The sequence below is a fragment of the Falco biarmicus genome, chromosome 4 (genome assembly GCF_023638135.1).
Source record: "Falco biarmicus isolate bFalBia1 chromosome 4, bFalBia1.pri, whole genome shotgun sequence".
In the NCBI taxonomy this organism is placed as follows: Eukaryota; Metazoa; Chordata; class Aves; order Falconiformes; family Falconidae; genus Falco; species Falco biarmicus.
The window spans coordinates 38,993,006-39,016,865 of NC_079291.1; the positions used below are offsets into that span (position 1 = coordinate 38,993,006).

Sequence of the window (23,860 nt, forward strand, 5' to 3'; positions counted from 1 at the left end):
ATCTGTCTTTACTTAGCTGATCTGATAAAAAGGACACTTAGAGGAAATACAGCTGAAAAATCCGTGGCCAGCAGTGAAAACAAGAAACCACCAAGACGACAACAAAAGATACAGCTTAATCTCCACAGTACAGAATGGTTAAGGTAGAAATTAATTCCAAATTACTATCTGGGGGGGGGGGGGGGGGGGGGGGGGGGGAAGGCTTCTGAAATTAGTCAGCTTGCTTTAAAAATTATCAAACACACAGACATATGTACACAAATTTGTAAAATCCCTTTGGGACTATAGGTCTTATTTGATCCAGAGACCTTCAAATACATTGTCTCTGTATTGACTCAGAATATCACTTACTCTCTGCTGTATTGTAAAACAGTGTAAACTCTTATTCCTGAGAGGGAATAAAAGATTAATTAGTCACTTATCTTTTTTCTGTTACTCCTCTCCTACTTTTCAAGATCTTCAATCTTCCTGTCCAGCAGTATCACATCTTGCCAGCAGGCATGCCACACAGCTTATTTTATTCACAGGAAGAACACATGATTTATATCCTCCTCATTACAATATTTGGTCTACTCTTCACTCACAATAAATTCAGCTCTTCTAGGGAGTACCAGATATAATATACATACAGTATTACACGGTACAGGCATAAGCATCTCTCCACTTTCTAGAGCAAAAGGCAGTCAACAGCTTGCAATCCCTGAAGACAGTTAATACAGTTCACCCAAACTCTCTTTCTCTTCCTTAGAGCAATTAACAACAGGCTGTGAGCCAGACTGCTTTTTCTAACAGTGGCCTATTCTTGACTGCTACTTATTGGCATTGGTGCACATGTAACTACTGTAAGGTAGTACGGATGTGGCCTTTTGGCCATGGCATATTATGTTCCTATTTTGGTGCCATACGCAATAAGTCTTCTGTATCACATGATCAGACACCTGCATTCAAGCAGCATTCACAGATCTCTTGTGTGAGCTGATATATTGATGCTGACCTCATTTACTTACTAAGCAAACACCCACATCTAAACCACTCTTAAGAAAATGAGCAGTTGGGTTGAAGAAGGGCATCCATGGGGAAAGTCATTAGTTTTCTGCCTGTTTGACTTCCTGATCTGGCTCACCACAGGATCCAGTGAAGACCACAGGCAATATCAGAGAAAGGTAAGCACAAAGTAAGGGAGGCTGGTGTTGAGGTGTGTGGGGTGTGTAAGGATAATAAAATCCTATAGCAAGCTGAACTGAGTTTAAGAAAACTCATGGAGATATTCAACACAACTGGAAAATGGCATGAGCAATCTGCAACAGCCTTGCTTTGAGTACAAGGTTGGACTAGATGACTTTCTAAGGTACTTTCCAAACTAAATGCTCCAATCGTTCTGAAAAGAAAAAAACAAACCAACAAAACCACCCAAACCACTATGAATGTTGTTTCATGACCCTTTTGTTATTCAGAACCAGCAACATCAGATCAGTTACGTATCAGAAATCAATTTTAAAACGGTGTTCATATTGCTGTAACTGGCATTTTTAGCAGAACAGACAGGAAGATGAGGCTTGGAGAACTATTATTTCAGAATTCTTAATAGCAACGGTTTCGGGAAAAGCACAGAATTCTAATCCTTGTAGTTGAACATTTTTTCCCCTTAAAATTGCTATCCTTTCTTCCTTCCATTTTGTTTTGTCTGGGTCCTGCCTGAACACTAAACGAGTAAGTAGCAACAGTCAATATACTCCATCAAGACAATACTTTGCTTAAAAACATGCTATATGAAATGCCAGAAAAGACAGTTGCTAATAAATGTTTTCTAATAAAAGTAAACTTATTTAATTTGCATTGTAAAGGACTTTTTTTTAAAGTCTCCTCCCTCACCCAGTACTTCCAAAAGAAGCTGAAGATTAAGAATTGTTATTTGCTACGGCCTTAAGATTAAGCAAAGGTCTACACAAACTGAAATCTGAATCATCTCTTTAACTACACTGCCATGGGATTATGCTGACAACTTTGATACAATAAAGCCATTTATCTTACCATAGACAAAAGGATCAGGTATGTTCCACCTGCTTTAGAACATTTCATATAACCACTGCAATCTCCAGTCTGCCTTCAGTGTGCTCCTTCTGACACGAGGAACGTATTCAGAATATAATAGTAATTTTCATCAAAAAATGTGATTTTTTTCAAGCCCTGTGTTGTGTAATATATACCCTCTTAAAACTGGAATTGTCACGGCACATTTATTAGCTCAATTTCCCATTCAATTTTTTAAAAAAGCAATTACAGTGATTTAGCTTATTACCAAAATATTCCTCTTTTGCAATACAATGCACAATGCTACCCCTCTTCTGTATTTTTATTTAACTCTGCAAACTTAGACAAATCATACTAGTAATTACAAGGGGGAGACTGAAACAACAATTCCGCTTTTTGATTTTCTCTATTTCTTATTTGAAATAAGTTTTTACTTTTCAATTCTATTTGCCTGCAACCCATTTGCCAATCTATCAAGATTGATTCTCTGTACTGCCTGTCCTGAATAATAGACTCTGAAGAAACAAAAAAAAAAACCAACAAAAAAAATATCATGATTTTTGCTCAAACATCACTGAAGCTGGGGGCGAAGGAGAAAAACAGAGCAACTTCCCTTCATCGTCAAGTTGCTAAGTACCCATAATCACTCAAATAATTTTTGTCACAATGTGACAAACACTATGTTTCTACCCCACTGTGTGGTATTTTTTTTTCTTCTCTGACAGAATGACAGCAGGTAGTAATTGTGCTACTCAAATGTCTGCCTACACACAATATTGTTCACAAAGCTTAGTTATGAATATCAAAAAGCAAGAGTATGAAAAGGAGTACATTGTCAGATTACATGTCTATATTTAGATGATTATGATGTCCTTCATAATCTTCAATTTCAGAAACTGTACACAAAACTGAGGAATGAGAAGCTTCCAAAGTCCTTTTCAACTGACTGTTACTGCTAAGGCACACTGAGTTCCTTTAGCAAAGCAGCTTCCTCTAGAACAATCAGAAAATGGAAACAGACATTTTCTTGAATTAGAACAACATCCGACTCCAATACAAGAGGAAAACCAACAACTGGCCTTTCTCAAAAGCCATTTAATCCAGATCCGTTACATTACAATAGTAAAAACTAGCTTCACTAGGGGGGCGGGGGACAGAAATGAAGGGACCTAAACACAGTACCTGGAAAAGGTGGCAACAAAGGCAGGGAAGGGAGAAAGAAAAGGGAGCAGCACCACAGACATACTCTCTGTAACTTCTGTTAAAACTGAAAACACTGCAATTGTCTTTCAGACTCAGACTCTTAGGACACAGCCTTATCATAAACCAAAAAAGCAGACAGAGCTCAGCACCATGGCAACATCCACTTGCTTAATGACCACCCAAGAAGGCTTTTAACAAGACCATTGGAAACATGTTTCACAAAAACCATCTCCTTCAGTTTTCCACAGCAATGCAAACAATCAGGAACGCACACAAAGCCAACACTTTAATTCAGCATCAAGGAGTTTCCACAGATGAACACTGGTTTCACATGAACAGATTCTCATGGCAAAAAACATCACCAGTAAGGAAGTTAATTAACATACCTTTCAGTCGATGACTTAGAATCTGTTCCAGAATGGCTGCAAAATTATTAAATTCAGGGGAAGTATCATCTATAGTCTCAAAACAGGAACGGTCAATCAGAGTCTTGACTGAAAACCTAGAGCAAAAGCACAGAACAATCATAGATTATACAGATAGCTATTGGTCCTCTATAGCAGGACAGTAGTTTGTATAAACCAAATGAGCAAAGAACCAAAAAAACCACCTTGATGATTTCAAGTTCAGTCAGAGCAACACAAACACATACCACATCAAGAAATAGTCTAGAAATACAATCATCATTGGTCTTAGGCATAAAGCCTGAAAAACAAAAAGAAAAACTAAAATCCCTACACTTTTTATGTAGTAGTGAGCTAATTATTTTCTAATTATTTTCCTCTTCTCCATTTCAATAAAGCTGTAGAAAAAGAAGCACTCAAAAGCATCCAATTTCTTTGTAATCCTAAACATCACAATTTTTGCCTGACATTTCAATGCTTCTTTTATTCCCAAAATCCATGCCCAAGAGTCAGAAGTATAAACTTTATCCTATTATGAGAACACTGTAATTTCATCCTAATGCAAGAATAATCCAAACATATTGTAAAACAATCAATTTTTATGCACCGTTAACACTGTGTACTAACTTAGGCTGATTTCCCTGTGAATGGTGGTACTCACTATTCAGCACCATACTGATTAATTACTGAATAATACTTCAGTAATAAAAATAATAAAAAAACCCTGAATAATACTTCAGTATTATGTCAGAAATTTAAAATTATCAATTTAAATTATCTAACATTTGAAATTGGAAAGGCTGAATGAAGCCACTGTAAAAAGTATAAAAAACTAGTGTATAAAAACAATAAAAAGTGTAAAAACCTAGTCAATTAGCCAGTTAGCTGCGTTTAGTTACACCTGCACTTAAACAGTTTCATTCTTATTAAGAAAAAGACAGTTAAAACCCCAAGAAATGAAGGAAAAATTTATTTTTCTCTTGCCTTCATTTTAATCATAACCCATTTTTATTTTCCTTTCTGCTCCTTGTTCTTCAGTTCTCAGTTTCAAGGCAAGTTTCATATGTTCTCAACTTTGAATGTAACACTTATTTTGAGCATTTATTGTATTTTCTGCAACTATCCTTATTTGCATTAATGAAGCCATACCACCGTCTGAGGCGATAGCTTTCACAACACCCAAATTTCAAGAGTACCAGCTTAGGAAGTTCTCACTCTGCTTGCTCATATCAAACTGAGCACCCTGTTCCCTCTCTCAGTTACGCCAGTTCTACTTTTTAATGGGGCTTATGAACCAATCTAGATTTTCAGCACTTAACAGGATGAGTGAAGTGACTCTTAAATATGGATACACTCGTAATAAACATGCTTCACAGCATCTCAAAACCAACAGTTATACAGCACAGCTGAAGAAACGGTATACTATATAGGCATAGGAGGAATGTGATTCCTTAAACCAGCAGTACTATTCTCAAATGCTCCATACTGTAAAAGTAGCATAACTTTTTAGTGGAGTTAGCACAGCCTCCTGATGCTCATTTAGTAAATGAAACTAATTATGCTCAAAATGAATTGACATATATATTTCAAGAGTTGCAACTCAATTACATTATACTAAGTAAACTTCTGAATAAAGACTCCCCATCCTACCTTTCCTGCAGGCCTCTATTGTTGTAGCATTTCTGGCAGGATGGGAATTAGGAATAAGAAGGGTGGGGGAGGAAGCTTCTTCTGCAGTGCCAAGTTATGACTCAGTTTTGAACTCCTCCACATTTCCAACCAATTTTGAGTAAGTGAGAGACATGCATGGCCAACAGTAAATTTCTACCTAGTCAGTATCATTGCTATTGACTACTGTAATGGCAGTAACGACTGCTTCCTCAAAGCTATACCAGAGCTGTGAAATTATCTAAAAAAACGCCCTTAATTTTGAAAGACAAATGTATATAGCAATTACATGACTAAATCGGTATTAACTGTAACAAGAAGGCTCTTCCCACGCCATGCAGATCTGAAAAACAGAAGGTGCAGCATACCATTCACTCACGGGTACATATATAAGTTAGCAATACAATGTACTGGACTATATATAGGAATATAATCTTAAAACTCAGAGACACTGTCATCCATAAACTGCAAAACAAAGTAAAGTATAATATATAGCTATGCCTACTTTTCGTCTCTTCAGTGTCCTACTTAAAAGTTCACTGATTAATGTTGTATATGATACACATTCAGAAACACAGACATTCAAGAAAAACCACTTATAAGCAATTCACACACACTTCTAAAAATCACAGATAATTTTTTTATTATTATTTTAAAGCATTCTGTAATTGAAGAAAAAAAATCTATCTAGTTTTAAGGACACAATTTTTAAATACCTAGGGTCTGATTAGAAATGACAGTCTAACAGCTCATCATCATTAATGGTGGTCTTTTTAAGTGCTCATATTACTGCCACCATGCCCTCCATAGAAATATTAATTCCCATCTCTCTACTCTACGCTTTTACCAAAAGACTAAACAACCTTTATGTCAAGTTTAGCTGAAATTGGCTTTTAGGAGGAACTGAAAGGGAGTGCAAGTATGTGCACCTTATTTCCATTGACCAGGAAGATAACAGTGCTACCATGCAAAATTTCATTGACTGGATATATTTTTTTTGGAGATTTAAAAAAATTTGTAGGCAAATACTTCTGTGTTGATTTTTTTTTCTCCAGTACTACAGAGAGGCAAACATAATTCTAAGTGCAAGTTAAAAGTCACAAGCACATTTTGCGTGTTAGATAGTCACACTTCACCATGCTGATCACACAGATTGGAAAAAGGATTTAAGGTATGTAGAAGTGATGTCTTTGAAAAAAGGTTACACTGTAAGCACTGGGTAAGTAATTTTACTCAATCATGAAAGATGCTTCATACATTGCTTCCAGTATACAGCCCAACAGAAAAAAAAAAAAAAAAAGCCCATGCTGTTGTACAGTTACGTGGAACCACTTGGGGAGTGAAAGTCAAGAAAGAAAAGTTCAGGTCTAATGTACACAAGAGCTATGAAGAAAAAATGTCTAAGTAGGCAGAGATAGAGCAGCTTTCTTGTTTCCCTTTGTTGCTCCCAACTTCATCATCTCTCCACTGGACTGCTATAGCAGCATTGCACTCCCACACAACAATCTACCTACACTTCACAGGTTAACAGAGAAATTGTAACAAAAGGGCATGAGCAAGTAGAGTGGCTTGAGAACAAAATTTTCTAAGATGAACTTTTGGGTGGCCTGTAGGAACAGACAAGTAATACAGCTCCAATACCTGTTGCTTCAAGACTCTTTAAAAAGGTCTTTTATCCAATTATTTCCCATTTTATCACTACAACAATAGGGTTGTTTGGGGCTGGTTTTGTTGGGGTTTTTTTCATCCCCCATAAGGTATCTGCTATTAGAGAGATTCCAGTATCGGTGTTTCTAAACAGCCTTCCTGAACTCTGATGTTTTCAGATTCAGTCACGAATCCAGTCTTCCTTGAGCAAAAAAAAGATGCAGAAACAGCAGCATTCTCCAACCTTAGAAAGACTTTCCAAATCATGTAAGAGGGAAACATTCTTGAATAAGATTGATTTATAGCAGTCTTTTTGGGGTAGGTTCTTCCAGTTTTGCCAGATGCATAAGAAGGTCTCCCAAATTTCTTCAATAATTTCAAACCAAAGTCAAACCTTTTGTAGATATATCCCAGGCTTATTTCCTAAACAGCAATAAGCCTCTAATGAAAAAGAGACAAATAGGCAGAAAATTTGACTGCTATATGAATTTGTCAGTTTTCATTGTCAGATTCATGCTCCTCTGAGTTTTCAAATGAATGGAAGAATTCTGTCAAATTTATTTGGCTTGCAATTTGGGAAATGTCATTAAAATGCCATTTTAAAGAACATAAATTATTAGTATAGAACAATCCCCGAGATTTCAAACTAATATCCCTTATAGTAGAAAACATGGCTTGGACATGAAACCAGGTAGTTCAGGTAAGGGTCAACGTCACTGCAAAAGCTCTTATGCATAATACCAGAGTCACTATTTTAAAAATACATTTCCTGAGTGTTGTTCAATTCTGTGTTAAAATGCTGTATTTAAACTATGACCCTCACTTCATGGTTCTGTATCTTTGTGGACCTTTGATCTATAAATCTTAGGGAAGACTAGATTCAAACAAGGTAAACAACCTCAAAACTCCAGCGTCACTTACTGGAAAATGGAAGGCATCAAACCTTAGGGAAAAAAAGGTAGGGAGAGAGACAGAGCTTAGAAAATATATTACTTATAAAAAAAAAAAATCCTAAACCTTATTGCAATTTAAACCATGGCTATGCAGCTGCACAAACATAACCATGCATTTTCACATTCAATTGGTTTATGGAACTTAACTAACTACGTTACTTCCCATGGCTACAGTGCCACTCAGTATTTTAGTGGAAACAAACTATTCCTTGCTTAGCTGTAAATACAGGAAACTATCCACATCTGCATGAGCAGTTAGATCACCACTGTAAGAAAAGACTAAAAACCCAAAGCCTGGCTTAACTATTAAGTAAAAATCTGCTATAATGAAGCTTTGACAAACATAGCATTAAATTATCAGACTGTTAACATGGTAAATCAGAGGAGTATCTTCATAGTGGTTTCTCACCCTCACTGGTTAGCAAGCCACACCCATCCAAATTTAATTGACTCGATTCATTGGTGCTATTTTTACCAGAACTATTTCACATTCTCATAGGATTTTGATTGGAAAGGACTACTATCCTACTGGTTTTGATAGTAATTTGACTATTCCTAACAATAACACTTTTCAGTATTAGAAAATGTGTTAATAGCTACAGTAAAGCTGGGAAAATTTTTAAACATTTATTCTTAGACTAGCAGAAGAATAAAAATATAAATAAATGTATGCACATCATAATAACGCAGTTCCATTTTCTTCATAACCGTTTCCAAATTTTAGGTGTATTCACAAACTAGGAACTTCAGGTTTCATGGAGATGAAGCAAAATTAAGTTGTTTTACTGAAAATAATACAAATACACCAACTGAAAGTAGTTTCTGCAGTAGCTCCTTGCTTCATTGTGCTTGACTGAATTCCCTTAGATTTCTAAGCACCTTTAAATAAGTTACAACATCATTTCAACTGCAGGACAAGGACATGAAAAAAAACAAACTGAAAAAGAAAATGTAAGAGCACAGAGTACAGAAGAGTTCCCTTCAAATGAGGGGGCAGAAAAAAACAACAAACTGTGTAGAATACAATATAATCCTTTAAAAAGAACTGTTCATAGCTTGTAAAATTATGTCATTACTTGATAAAACTGGTGTTTTCCCAAGCCTGCAGATTGGCAATATCTGTGTCTTGGTAACAATAGTGAAACTGAAAACTTCTGTTACTTCTACTTGATCTGCTTCAGCAAGTCTGATAGAAACCTTTTTCTATGTTTTTGTTGCATTTCTTTTTCTGAGGTAAGCGTAGAGGTAAGCATAAAAGCCTGGGAAAAGGCAGAATATACTAGGACTTGAAGGAATATTGAAGGAAACTCCTTTCAGTAGCAAGATGATACAATTCACACTTTGTAAAGCCTACTACCAATGTACAATAAAAGCTTGAGGGTGGGGGCCAAGCGAGGGGAAGGTGGAAAAAAAGACTATGACAACTATGGGGTCCTAAAGTCTTTTTAAAAATACTGCTGCAGCATGAAGTAGTGAGGGTACAAGACTATCTAATAGTTGTCCTGGTATGTTATTAAAATTTGTGAGTATTAAAGTTATTATCATAGCTAATATGAATCTGTTGAAGACCTTCTCCAGATAATATTCAAACTGGTCTGATAACGTAAAGATTTAGCAATTGGAACAAACGAACTAACAGAGTCATCACTACCAGCATATATTCATGTCTTTAAAAGTTTGCCATGATGTAATGGGTCAGTACTGCACGCTTGGAAATGCTGCATGGATTCAACAACGACGGCAGTGGAAAGGCTTACATGAAAAGCCATAGCAAGTATTGTTGAGCTTGTATAAGCTCAGCACTAAGATGCTTGAAAAAAATATAATGTACTGGATCTAGCCTGTACTGCAGTCTCCTGATCTAGATTTTGGAGATAAAAATATCCCCTGAACACAGCCTCCTCGGGACCGCTGCTGCGGCAGCGGCGCGTTAGCCAGACCGCACGGCCAGCAGCTTCTACAGCGGCTTGCAAAAACAGTTTTAGGTTTCACTTCACGTCCAATAACATATTAAACCTAAATTTTAAAGGCGGCCGTGCCGCATCCATTTAAGAGGAATCGACACCCACCAATTCCCTTCGCACGAAGATGAACGCCTCCGTTCAACGCCGCCGGGAGTTCAGCCCGCCCCGCCTGGCTCCGGCGGACGCCTCGCCCGGGAGCGCAGCCGAGGTGCGAAAGCAAACGGCTCCCGCCTCACAGCGTAACGGCCCGGTGCGCCCGGCGGCGCCGCCAGGTGTGCCCCTGCCGCCGTGGGAGCGCCCCTCAGCCGGAGGCTCCCGCAGCCGCTGAGTCAGGGCGGAGGCAACCGCCGCCCTCTCTCGCCGCGACGTGCCCCTGGCAAGCCGGCGCCCCCCCCCGCGGCCGGCATCCTCCACCGGCCTCCCCCCGCAGGGCAGCCGCCGGCTGCGGGGGAGCTGCCTCCCGCGCTCCGGCCCCGAGCGACCGCGAGTCACCTGCGCGGTGCGGGGGCGGCACGGTCCCCTCAGGCCAGGCTGCCGGCGGCCGGAGCGGCGGGAGGGCGAGGCACGGTCCCCTCGGGCGGCGCAGGGCGGGGCCGGGCCCGGCGCTTACCTGCAGACCGTGATCAAGTTCCGCCGTTCCACCGCGGCGTTGCGGGACGGGACGCTCTTCCTACGGGCGGGGACGTTGAGCCCCCCTAAGCCGAGGGACGCCATCTCCGCTGGGGGCTGGAGAAGCCGCCGGGGCTGGCACGGCGCCTTTGTTCCCGGCCTCTCGGTCTCGAGGATGCTGCGCCCGCCGCCGCCGCACGAGGAGGCGGCCCCAGTGTCGCTGCCGCCCTCGGCCCCGCTCCCCCTCCCGCCGCCCGGCTTGCGCGGGAGCAGCGCCCCGAGGCGGGTGGCAGGGCGGCAGAGGAGACGCCGGGGTCCCCGCGGCGGGGGCGGCTCGCGCCCCCTCCCCCCGCTCCGGGCGGCCACGGCGCCGCAGAGCGCCGGCGCCGCCAGCCAATCAGCGCGCGGGAGGGGCGCGGCGGCGCGGCCGGTGCTTCAAAGGGGCGCGCGCCGCCAGCGGAAGCTGCCGGGGGAGGGTGCGGCGCCGGCACCTGCGGTGGCGGGAGGGCAGCGGGGGCGCTTTCCCGGGCCGGGCGCGCCCCGCCAGGTGCGGGGGGTGCCGCCTGTGGGAGACTCCCTGCGCTCCCCGTCCGCCAAACGCTCCTTTCCCCTGATCCACCTTCGTGTCCCCTCGCTGGGTACGTGCCTGTAGGGTTCTGGGCTCCCCAGTAAGCCCCGTAGCCCTGCGGGAATCGTAGTCGTCTTTGCGTCGTTACCAGTTCTCTCGCTTCTTGGCGAGTCGCTGTCTGGGATGCGAGAACTCCTCGGGCTGTAGGCTGCGGTGGCTGCGAGTTAAAGCTCTGACCCGTTAGATGCTGCTTTACGGCACAGGTAACCGTCAGCGGCCTCGCTTGCGGGAATATGTGAGCGAAATGGTAATGTGCTCTCGCAGCCGGAACAGAGGCGCCGGTCCCCGCTCCGAACAAAGGCGTTATTGCTGAGCATGCCTGGAAGAGCCCTCGCTACAGGGCTATGCCTTGATGCCGTTTCATTCTCAAGACAGAGAAGAAAACAAAGCCTGAGTCACTGGAAGATGGGATTAAACAATACTTTCGAAGGAAAGCTAGCAGTACATCTGTTGTGTTTTGTGGGGTGTGAAGGAGTGGGTTTTCCTGGATAGTTGAGGGGATATGAAGCTGTATGGATTATTTTGTTTTCTTTCCTTTAGGGGAGTAAGTTCCCTTTCTGCTTAAAAGAATAACTTCATTTGTGTGCGATAAGGATGAATGGTGACATAAGTTGTGGCACAACTATTCTACTGAGTTGTGCACGTGATATTCCTAAATGTGTCTGTTAGTCAAAGCTCTCCATTCCTATTAATGAAATGGGAACACTTCTACTTATACACATGCAAACCCCCACTGGACTATGATTTCCTTGGAGAGTGTCACTTGCAGATATGCAGCTATTTCGTAGAGATGCTGTCAAACAGAACTGTATTCACTTATTGACTGCCAATTACGTTACCTGAAGAGGATTTGTGTTGACACAGGAACTTTAAACAGTAGATTTCCTTCTAGATGGCTATGTTTTCATATGTAGTAACATACAAGTGAATTTTTTTGTCAGAAAATATTGCATAAATTGTTTCAAGTGTTGTTACCATTTACCAAAACTTCGAATATTATCAAGTTACTTGACATGCTGTGTCCTCACCCCACTGAGTATGTAGCTGAACAACTTTGAACTTTGTATCACATAGTAGGTAAACTGTTTTGCCTTCCTTAAGGTAAAGCTTCATCCTGGCTTGGGTGTTTTGGTTTTTTTTTTTTCCTAAACACATTCTAATTCAAATTCACTAGGAGGTAGTTCATTGTTCTGCTTCCTGCCTCTTCCTTACCTCTCCAAAAACAGCATAAAAGAAGTAGGGACACAGGTAAACCTGAATGAAGATATACTTTCTTTGCTCTGAAAGCAAGAGTAACAATTTTTGGGGGTATGAAATTACTAGAATGAGATTGAAACAAGCTTTTGTTCTTTACTTTTTCTTTCAGACAATCAAAGGAAAATGTTGAAAATGTTACTTGTTGACTTGGAAATAAAGAACCTGTCTTCATGTTTCTCTGTGCTACTCGGAGTCTTTGTTGAGGACTGTTGTCTTTGTATCTACTATTAAGAGATTCGTGCAGCTTGAGTAATTTTTTGATTAAGTTCAAGCTGAGGGTGAAGTAGAATCACTCTGCAGATGAGTGATTTCAGCTGCATGGTCTGTTCTGGAAATTATGAAAAAATAATACTGGATAATTATCAATGCTTTACAAAACCCCAAACAACAGGAGAACTTTTCTATAGATATATCAAAAGCAAAGTATCTTCTCTGTTCTTCTCCTTTGCCTTGTTTATGGAAACTACAACTTTTTTATACTTGAAAGACATTTAAGATGATATCAGGCTTATCTGTTGGATCAAGCCTTAGGGTTCAATATTGATTAGTTTTAGTCCTCCAGTACAAGAATTTTCTCAAATATCATTGCTTTCTTTCAAATGTAATTTGTCTTCTACTACTGTCTTATCAAAGAAGGAACTGTAAAAAGGTTCCAGAAGACTTTAAAAGAATTTAAAAGATTAATAAATTTAATATCATCAGCTGCCTTAAACTTAAGAAAGCTCAGGAAATTTACTATACTAACTCTTGCATTTTTGATGCCTGTCTGTGAGAAAATAGGTGAAGGGAAAATCCTACTGCCTTCAACTACCTAATGGGAGGATAGAGGGAACAGGCTTTTCTGAGGAGTGCATAGCAAACAGACAAGGGGTAATTGTCACAAGCTGCAGCAAGGGATAGATATTGGGAAAGAATATTAACAGCAAAGATGTTCAAACACTGGAATGGATTGTTCAGAGCAGCTCTGTGATGTTTGTCCTGGAGATATGCAAAACTTAACTGGATGAAGAATCAGCCATGCCTGATCTAACTCCAAAATTGGCCCTGCTGTGAGCAGGTAGAAAAATGACTTCCTTCCAGCCTAAGATTTTTTTGATTCACAGCTGGTAGTTGCCGTGTAGGATTATTCCAAGTACTTTCAGCTCTAAGGTTTCTGAATACAGAATACATAATATGGATACACCGTATTAATGACAACGCTGCATCTGTGTGAGTTGATGGGACAGAATAAGGAAGCGGGGACATTTGAGATTACAGCACTTGTCATCTTAAGTAACTATTATGAGCGATTGTAGAGGAATGAAGCTGGGTTAATTAGCATTGATAATATACAACTGTGGGCTGGCTTCAGGGGCGGTGGGTTGGCCGATGTAGATAAGGTGCAGCTGTGGCTGGTTCTGTTAAGTGGTTGAGAGCCAACGAAGAGGGAGCAGCCGAGGAAGAAGCAGAAAGAGGAAGAAGCAAGAGAAGAGAGAGTATGCCCTGGATGAGACGAGACGAGGAGAAGGCAGTAGAGGGACTGGCATGAAGAGTGTGTTGGTGTGAGATGGTAAAAGACCTTGTTGCAGCTTGATAGTTTGGAGAGTGCTGTGACAAACGATGAAGCCCTGCTTTCCTGGAAATGGCTAAACATCTACCTGTGGTGTGAATGTTTTTCTTATTTTGCTTTGCTTGCATGCGCTGCCTTGCTTTGGTTATTAAACTATCTGGAACTGAACCCGCATTTTTTTTTTCTCTTTTGCCCTTCGAAGTCTCTCTCCCATCCCACTGGACTGTGTGTAGCTTAGGTGCTGGCTGAAGTTAACCTGCAACAAGTTGACATTGCTTGTGATTTGCAGTAGGAGAAAACCTTGATATCAAGATATCATGTAAGACTTCCTTGGTTAGGAGCAAACCACAAATCTGTTATGGCACATATTGGTATGAGATGTGACATATTTTACTATTGCTTTTTCAGAGTGCTGTTTGGAGCCCATCCCATGGATTTCCATCAGTTGCTTAGCTTTGTGTATATGTGGGAGGCATACATGCTTGCTGTTTTAAAGTTCATGGTTTGTTATGAAGGGTTTTTAGCTTTTTTTGTTTTGTTGTGGGTTGTTGGGATTTTTTTGGGTTTTTTTGCCAGCATCCTCTGCATATCTGTGATATTGATTTACCGATCTCATTGTACTGATGGTACAGTACCCGCTAGGTACCATTTGGAGTTCTAGTTACACTTTTTCAAATCAATCTGTCTTGAATGAATTCTCAGAATCAGTACATTTGTCAAATTATTTGTAGACCTTGCACTTCAGCATTATTGCTTATCTTTAAGTCTTAAAGAAATCTTTAGGAAAACAGGATGCTTTAAAAGAAAAGTTTTGAGGGTGTTTTAGAAGATGGAATTCCATCCACCTTCTGTTTTGGCATTCTGCTGATACTTAATTCTGTGGAGGGAGTGCAAGGAATTGAGGAAAGGAGAGTACCATAGGCCTTTTTATAGCATACTTGAGTGACAGTCACGAACAGAAGGAGAACAGGAACGATACCCGAATTCTACAAGAAGACATCATGATAGTAGAGTTGGCCAAGAAAAAGTAGACACTGAAAGATGATGCATGCTTGTGATTTAGGATAGGATTCAATCTATGATTTTAAAACTTAGTGCAAGTCAGTTTAAGATTGCTTGTCTGAAATGATTAGGAAAGCGATATTTGAAGGCATTGTGGCTTAAACAATGGAAGACAGCTTTTGAAATCCGTGCTTGCAAATGATAAATGAGATTGTCAGGGCACATAAATATAAACAATGTTTGTTTATTTTGACTATTCTTCTTGCATATTCTAAAGTTCTTATGTTATTAAAAAGTATTACATTTTTCCTTTGTGATTTTGAATATTTACATTGCCACTTGGTGGCCTCATTTGATCAGGTAGGTAGATGATAAAAATATGTTAAGATCTTTTCAGTTCACAGATGTGCAAGTCAAACCTTGATATATAATTTTCCTATACATCCAGGAACAGTATATCCCTTTTTGCAACTGATGTGTATGCTGTGTTGATTGCTGTGGTTCTTGAGGGCCTGAATTGCTGATGTTGAGGTGGCCAGGCTCAAGAGCCCTTCAGTAAGGACAGAACTGAAGTGGATGACTTTTCTCCCCACTCTTCCATGGTCATCCTTGATGTTTTAATGTTCCTCACCCCTTCCCAATCAAAACAAGCAGAGGATCTCATCTACTGCCAATAGTTAACCTTTTACTTTCAGGACTAGAACTTGCTCTGATTTTGCCAGGCTTCTTTCCTGCTTATTCTGCAGCCTTCATTCTTATTTTCCAGGTTTTGTTACTAGCATATATTTTTCTGAATCTTTTTTTTGTGAAACTATATCCAAAGTCTTTGTCCCTTTGTGGTTCCACATTATTCGTATAATTAGCTGTGTTACAAAATGCTTGTATTTTATTGCTGGGTTTGCTGTTTTAGTGTGCTTATGTCTGGGATCAAGGCAAGCAAATATTGATTATATTGTGCTTAGTATACTTCTACTTGTAGAAGCCTATTTCCATGGTATGCTTCCTGTCAATGATGGGATGGAAACTCTGTTCCCTATGCCTCTATTCTGAACCCAGTCTCAAGCTCTGCTGGCTCAGGGCTAGGTACTGCCTCAGAGCAAGAAGGTTGAGTGCTACCCTGCTCTAGCCTTGTTTCGTGGTTTTCTTGAAAAATCAGTGTAGGTTTTTTGCAATTGTTTAACTACAGATTAGCCCCAGGAACTTCTGTCACACACTACAAGACATGCTATGAGCTGTAACAAAAAGACAGCTAGTTAATACACAGGTGATGATTTATGGTTAAAATAACACATCATTCTTGTACCAGTACTTGACTATCCTCTAAAAATATTGTGGTAGAATCAGGGTTTCTGCATCTGTTCCTGATCTTAATGGCTGTTGATTCTCCAAAGTGATATGTCCTTTCACTGCTTGGTGTGTATTCATAAAATTTTTTTACCTACTTGCTCTATTCGCTGTGATGCCTTAACATTTTTGTTACAAAGATTTCAAATTAGTCCCAGGTTGGTGGTGTTCTGGGTGTTACAGTTCTTATTTCTTCTTATATTTTATTATATGCTTATTTCCCTACATGGAGCATGGTTTTCTGGCAATTCCTACTGAAACAGACACAGAAACAATAACGTGTATCCATATCTGGTGTCATAGAACCTAGGATCATTAACTGCTAATTGGCTCCACTTACAAGTAGTTACTGCTATTGGAGGAGCAGTATTCTGTTTATATTGGGGGGGGGGAGGGCTTCTTCAGACTGCATTCCTACATGACAGGCCTCAGTGGCTATAGACCCATTTCTTACAGTGCCTTTCTGCATTCTTAATATACCACCAGTAATGCTGCTTAGCTTCTGTGCAGTGACTGATAGATCTCTTCAGATAACAGCAATGTGGATTGTGCATGTGCTGTTCTACAATCATCTCTATACCTCCTGTATAGTATCTTGGCCTTCATTTCTCCTGAAATCACAGTTCTATCCCATTTTAATGGTTGAAACTTTGGCCATCCTACACACTGACTGTCCCATAACTTGTGTGTTGGTGATTGTTTACAGAATCTACTACGCTATTAGTAGTTTAACAATGTTCATACAACTTCCTAGTTCCAGTACTTTTCTTTCTATAAAACTAACATTTTTGCTACTTCTATCCATATTTTTATTTGTATATGACAATGTTAAATCTCAGGTAAATAACATTCAAAGATGTATTTTTATATTTACTTCGTGAGTTTTGAATGTTGCATATATGTCCTGATTTTTGATAACTTACTAGTCAAAGTTTCTACATGAGTGTCCAGAATTCTGGTTGCAACTTCTACTCCTTCTGAAATAGTACCCCTAAACCATCTTCATATGTTGTACTCAGTCATACGGAATCCATTTCTGGGTCAGTGTTGTGAATGTCCCTTTAATAAAAGGAGTATATCTGTTCTGCTTTGGAAAAGTCGAAGTAAATGCTTTGCTCACAGTATTATGCACTCTATTAATTTGCTGCCACTGAATCGTATCTTGTATTCCAAAAACTGTGACTTGTCTGTCAGCTGGAATCTTTGGTTTAAAAAGTTAAACAGCAACAACAAAACTCTGAACTGAACATGTTTGACCTTCTTTGTTTCAGTTTCTACTTGGCTTCTGGCTTTCACACTTGGTTTAACCGTATCTGGTGTTTTCCACTAGTGTTTCAGTTGGTGTGGCTGTTTTAGCCAAGTAAATAGAAATAAAATATGCAAGTTAAATTTGTATGCTGCATCAAGCCCCCATAACACATTCCCTTAGAGACATTTGTTAAAATCATAAAATTATTTTTGGTGTCATGAATCACAGATGCTATAGTTTAGCCTTCACACTTGTCTGCCATAATCTTAAAGAGGTAGAGACATTTATCCAAAGTTTTCATGAACTTTGTCACAAAAGAGCTTTTCATTGCCACTAGAGGTAGGGTCTGTTATCAACAAGAAGGGTGCTTGCTGCTCCCCAAATATTCATAATTTTGAACCTAACTTAATTTATTAATAAAAATATGCCAACTTCACTCAGACAAAGACAAGCCGTTAATTTTTGCTGCTTCTTTTAATAGTCTTTCTGCTGGCAATGATTCTGGTGAGATTTCCCATATGCCTTACTCACTGTTAAATTTTAATAACAATATCTATAACATAACATTCTTGCTTTGTGTTAACTTATTTACCTTCCCATGATTAAAATTGAAACTGGAACTACTTAGACATTTTTCCATCCTGGAGTTTTAATCGATATGCGTAAGGTCCTGCTTTATTCACAATTGGGGCTAGTCCATCCCATTTACAGTTTAGACTAAACTTGAGTGGAAAATATGGAACATTACTTTCCATCCTCCTTGCCATTCTGCAGAGTAGTGGTTTGTTCCTGTTTGTTTATACATGCACTGAGCTTTCCTTCCCAGTTGAGTTGCCATAACAACATTAATCTCTTTCCAGTGTTTAGATAGGGTCTGTATCCATTCTTCAGTTAAAACATTAGGCAGTCTTTTTTTTTTCTCCCAGGGAGAGCTCTAAATCACGTGAGCTTTTGAGAAGCTGTTGTGGCTCACAGGATAGCATATCATGATGTGAAAAACCAAGCTTTTCTGTAATTTTTCAATGTTTTGCCCAGTGCTATTTTTATAGCCCTGTTGCAGCATTCAATTCACCTTGAACTGGGAGTTCCCAGCAATGTGGAACCTTTCTTCCCAGGCTTCCATGTAATTCCATGATGGTTTGCCCTTGAAAATATTTTCCTGGCTCCAAATTAATTTATTAGTTTAAATCCCATCTGGAAAATATGTTAAATGGTTGCACTCTGGTAGACTTAGCTGTAGCTTTTACTGGAACTACCTCAACTCATTTTTTCAGTGGATCTAGTATTAGCCTACAATGTTTAATCTCATTTTGCATGGTAGGTGGGACTACACATGGTTTAGTGTAGTCTGTTTGTATCCTAGCCTGTGGTTCATGTATTCTCTAATGTTTTAATGTTGTTTTTCTCTTAGTGGGGCTATTCACAGCACAAGTTAGGCAATTATGCACCCATCTTCTTCATGTTTGGTCAGCTAGCTGTCTTCTAATACTCTCTTTTGCATTCAGGCAACTCCTACATGATTGTGTTAATGCACCTATTGAAACAAATCTACTTGAAGTGTATATAGTCCTTTTGATCTACAAGTGTTTATTATCTGGCCACACTATGCTCTCTATGCTGCATCTGTTTACTAGCTTCTATAGTAATTGCCCCTCTGTTTCCTCATTTCTGTGCTGTAATAGTGGCTAGATCTTTGATACCTTGCTTGATATGATTTTCTTTGTTTTGTTTTCAAAATGGGTGTTTCTTCAAATGTTAAGTTTACTGGGACCACCACAACCTTGGCAAAGGCATCTGTTTGACTATTAAAATACTGTTGCTTCTGAATTTTTCCTTTTGTTATGCTTTTACATGACTTGCATGCTATGTTCAGGATTTCCTTTCCATGTTTGATAGACTACCAGATTTCCATTCAGTGTTTGTAGGTCATCTTTGTTCCACGTTGGTAGCCAAACAGTTAAAGCTTGATCTATCCGGCCTAAAACTATTTATAAAGCCAGATCATTTCCTGTAGGTTCCTCTTCTAACATCGTCGGCAGAGCTTGTAGCTGTACTGATCATGCAGAGTGAAGGCAGATAGCTCTTTTTATTTTTCACAGGTGTTGCAGCATATCTAATTGAGGATTTTCCATCCTTTTGATTAAAAACTGGACCTAGCTGTGAACCACACTGAATATCCTGTGTCACGAAGTCAGCAACAGAGCTTTTATCTGGCGAGAGACACATAAACAGGTAAAGGGCGTTTATGTTCTGCTTCAGTGGTTGAAAACCATATAAAGCTGATGATAAAATCTTGTCTTCTACAGAAATCTCTTCGTTTATAAAAGCCAATGTCCCTCCAGCTAACCTAGGGTTCCATACATATCCAATCTGTACTCTTCCAGTGATTATATACTTCAGTGGTGTGTGATATGTACTACTGCAAAATGGCTCTAATGATGTGTTCCCAATGCTCATTGCCTATGCTAATGCTAAACATGGTTTTTTATATGGAATAGAGTTCTTTCCCTCTGATCTTAAGATTCTCAAAGCAAAGTCTGGAATTTTTATTTTATTTCTGTGTTCCTGAAACAGCAGAGTCCCAAGGTCTAGATCAGTAGTGGCCAGCTGAACATGAAAGAGCTTACAGGAATCTGGTTATCGGATGGCCACTGTTTGAACTAGTGCAGTTTTGCTTCTTTCTATTCTTCCTGTTCTGGTTTGTGAGATTTTTTTCACTAATGTGATTAGTGGTTTACCGATTTCTGCGAGTGCACATTCTCACAAAAATGTAAGCAATTCCAAAAGTGAATCTAACACAGGTTTTGCTGTGGGGAGTCATGGACTATCATAGTTTTATCCTTTGGTGATCCCAGCATCACCCTCCCTTTCTGACCTAAAACTCCTTCTGAATATTTCACTTCAGATTGTATCAAGTGAGTTCTGTCATGATTAGCTTTAAAACCTGTGTTTTGAATAATGCTGATTACTACTTAGGCATTTATCCAATATAGTGTGGCCAGCAGGACAATGGAAGTGATTGTCCCCCTGTGCTCAGCACTGGTGAGGCTGCACCAAACTGAACTGTGTTCAGTTTTGGGCCCCTCGCTTTGAGGGTCGTTGAAATGTTGGAGCATGTCCAGAGAAGGGCAAGAAATCTGGTGAAGGGTCTGGAGCACAAGGCTTATGAGGAGCAGCTGAGGGATCTGGGGGCTTTTAGCCCAGAGTGGAGTAGGAGGCTTAAGGAGGGACCTTACCGCTCTCTACAACTACCTGAAAGGAAGTTATAGCAAGGTGGGTGTTGGTCTCTTCTCCCATGTAACAAACAATAGGACAAGAGGAAACGGCCTTAAGTTACACCAGTGGAGGTTTAGATTGGCTGTTAGGAAAAATTTCTTCACTGAAAGGGTGGTCAAGCATTGGAACAGGCTGCCCACTGACGTGGTGGAATCACCACCCTTGGAAGCATTTAAAAAAACATATAGATGTGGTGCTTAGGGACATGGTTCAGTGGTAGACTCGGCAGTCCTGAAGCTAACAGTTGGACTTGATGATCTTAAAGGTAATTTCCAGCCTAAATGATACTATGTGTATTCCTGGATTTTCAGTTCTTTTTTCAACATACTAACACATCATTGATGTATGATATGACAGGACACATTTTGATGGTAATTTCATCACCATTTGATACATTTGATCTGAAAGAATTGATTTATATGGATAAAACAATATTGCTTTCCCTCATAAGTAAATGCTTGTTTCTACCAGTTTTGCTTTGCTAGTGGAATTGCAAAGAAAGCATTGGCTAAGTCAGTAACAAAAAAAATCAGTGAGATATTCTGCTTAGTGCTACAAGAATTTCAGGTATGTTTCCAACAACAACAACCTCAGAGGTGCCTACCCTATTTAAGTGTTAAAAATCCACTTTTAGGCTTTTGCCCTTGCTTTTAACCCTGGAAAAAATGGGATGTTTAAGTTACAGGTCTCTGTACTAGGACCTTGCTTTCCAGTAAAATTGTTGATGGTGGGTTGGAGTCCTTCCTCTGGTTCTTGTGGGTGTTGATATTATTTTTGGGAAGGAGAATCTAGACCTTCAATTAATACACAATTGCTATTTTTTCACATTTTATCTTAGACACACGAAACTTGAGGAAATTCTGTTACCCAAATATCCACTGTTTTTGCTTCCTCCGGATTCTTAGTAACAAAGCATCAATGACTTGCAGGAATCACTCCACCCTCACCTCCCACTGTTCGGTCCCAATTCACAAACATCCGTAGCAAAATCTGCAGCTAATCCATTTTGTTTCAGTAAAGCTGTGCCAATAATTCCCTGCTGTTTGTAAGAGGGATCCTCCCATTCCTATACTCAAAAGAAACTCCTGAACTTGACAGCTATTTAACTGCAGGCAGGTATCTTAAAAGTTGCTTGACCATCCTTTATTCATGCATATAATAAAAATTTTATCTTTTTTCCACTTTATTGAGTTCCAGCTGGAACAGGTATTCATTGATGAGTATTTATTGACACTATGGTATCAATTCACACCATGGCACTAGTGGTGGTGAATGTTCTTTCCCTGACCACCCAGTACTAATATTGTCACTGGCTATTTGCATTCGTTATACTGGAATTTTACCACTAGATGGGGGCAGGTAGCCTAGTCTTTGTTATCGAGAGGAAGAGATGGTGATCGATGGCTTCACTGAGAGGGACCTCTTATGTTCTGTAGGTTTTGTTCCTTCCTCCTTGTCTTTTTTTTCTTTGGCTTGACAAAACAAGCCAGCAAGGAATTTATGGATTCTATCCTGTTTTCTTATATCTTTGCCTATTTTCCTCAAATTTTACCATATTGCTTTCCTGCAGTCCCATTAGTGTTCCTTAAAGGAAGCTTTTTATCACATTTTCCAAGGGTCTTTTGCAGTTACTGTTACCACCTGTTTTTACATGAAGCGCTAAACTCACAGAGGGCTCTTTTCCCTTTTCGGTTCCTTTTGATCTTTATTTTTAAATGGAGGCTATGTGTTCTTTATGACCATATTTCTGAAAATTACAGTATGTGCAGACTTCCTGTCAGATCCACAGGACTGAGATTTCTTTGCATTCCTTCTTACCTTCATTACCTTGTCCGTTTGTTGAAGCTGAATTTGCAGCTGCTCCTGTTGTGCTTCTGCTTGATTCACAGATCCCAGAATTAATCTTTGTTGCTTAGTCCTTGTACCACTGCTATTTGAAAGGCACTGTGGTTCTATTAACTCAGATACTTCCCCAATCCCAACAGTTTTTCCAGGATTCATATGATTGTACATTCTCAAAGCATTCTTCTAGATGGAACAACTTGCAAGCCAAATCTCCTTTCAGTGCTCAGATAACTGTTCTGAAACATCCACCTACTAAATTTCTTAGAGTAGAATCTTCCTGCAATGTAGCTGATAACCATATTCTACTCTGAGGTAGTGTTTTAAAGGCTGTGCAATCTTTACTAGTTAAGGAAAGCTAATCCTTCAGGCCCCAAAGTCCCATTTTGCAAGTTCTGAATTCAGTGGCCTCAAGGTTTAAGCAATTACTCCTGCTTGCTCTGCAGTCAAGTCAGTTGCTATTGTTACAATGTCCCAAGTTTTAGGAGCAATGTGACCAAGCAGGAGTAGCCAGTGCTATGAGTACTATTTTTGCCACTGTTTTGGTTGTAACTGCATAACTGGATCATAAAAACCTATTTTGTTTTCACATCAACATGAATTTTTAGTATAGTTGTGGGCTGAGTTTCCCATATATCCCTGTTTTATTCTGGATAGATAAATGTTAGCATATTCATTATGTATATATGATAGTTGTGTCCTGGGTGACTGCTATTGAAGTATAAGGGCTCTCTGAGTGTACAGAAATCCATCTGTACAGTATAGCTTTCAAGATTTTCCCTCAAGTTACTAAATGGTTCACTGCAAAAACTATAAGGTAAACCCAGCAATCAAAAGCAGAGAACCTACTCTTCAATGCCCTAGACGGGTATTATATACCCAGATCAAAAGAAAGACAAAAGTCTGACTGTTTTTATTATCATCTAGATCAAAGTTGATGCAGAACAGAGGGTTTTGGTAACATTTGCCATTTTTTCTACTCGTATTTTGCTTGTATAGAAGATAAATATACATTTTTTCTGTTATTCACCCCTCTTTTTCCATATATTGATATGAATATATGTGAAGAAGAAAGGGAATTTTCATGGGTGAACAATGTCATTATTGCTTTCTTCTATTTCCTATCAGGGTTTAACATTAATGTATGAGTCATCTAATATGGCATACCAACCAAGTCCTTATCTGTATCCAATGTGATCTGTTGGGAGGAGATCAGTGTACTCAGTTTTACCCA

General features: G+C 39.7%; 2 protein-coding genes across 7 annotated transcripts in view; one reads left to right on the forward strand and one right to left on the reverse strand.

The window, feature by feature from the left end:
• Nucleotides 1-10,863, reverse strand: part of RUNDC3B (RUN domain containing 3B) — a 55,428-nt gene extending 44,565 nt beyond the window's left edge. Inside the window, exons 1-2 of the mRNA XM_056337696.1 lie at nt 10,481-10,863; nt 3,621-3,736 (exon numbers count right to left, since the gene is read on the reverse strand). Of these exons, the coding sequence (XP_056193671.1) occupies nt 3,621-3,736; nt 10,481-10,584 (220 nt within the window). The 5' untranslated portion in view covers nt 10,585-10,863. The remainder of the gene's footprint in view (nt 1-3,620; nt 3,737-10,480) is intronic.
• Nucleotides 10,864-19,544: 8,681 nt separating this feature from the next.
• The window catches only part of ABCB1 (ATP binding cassette subfamily B member 1), a 53,592-nt gene continuing 49,276 nt past the window's right edge, over nt 19,545-23,860 (forward strand). For all 6 annotated transcript variants that reach the window (XR_008821441.1, XM_056336096.1, XM_056336099.1 and 3 more), the window contains exon 1: nt 19,545-19,740. The gene's annotated coding sequence lies outside the window, so the exon portion shown is untranslated. The remainder of the gene's footprint in view (nt 19,741-23,860) is intronic.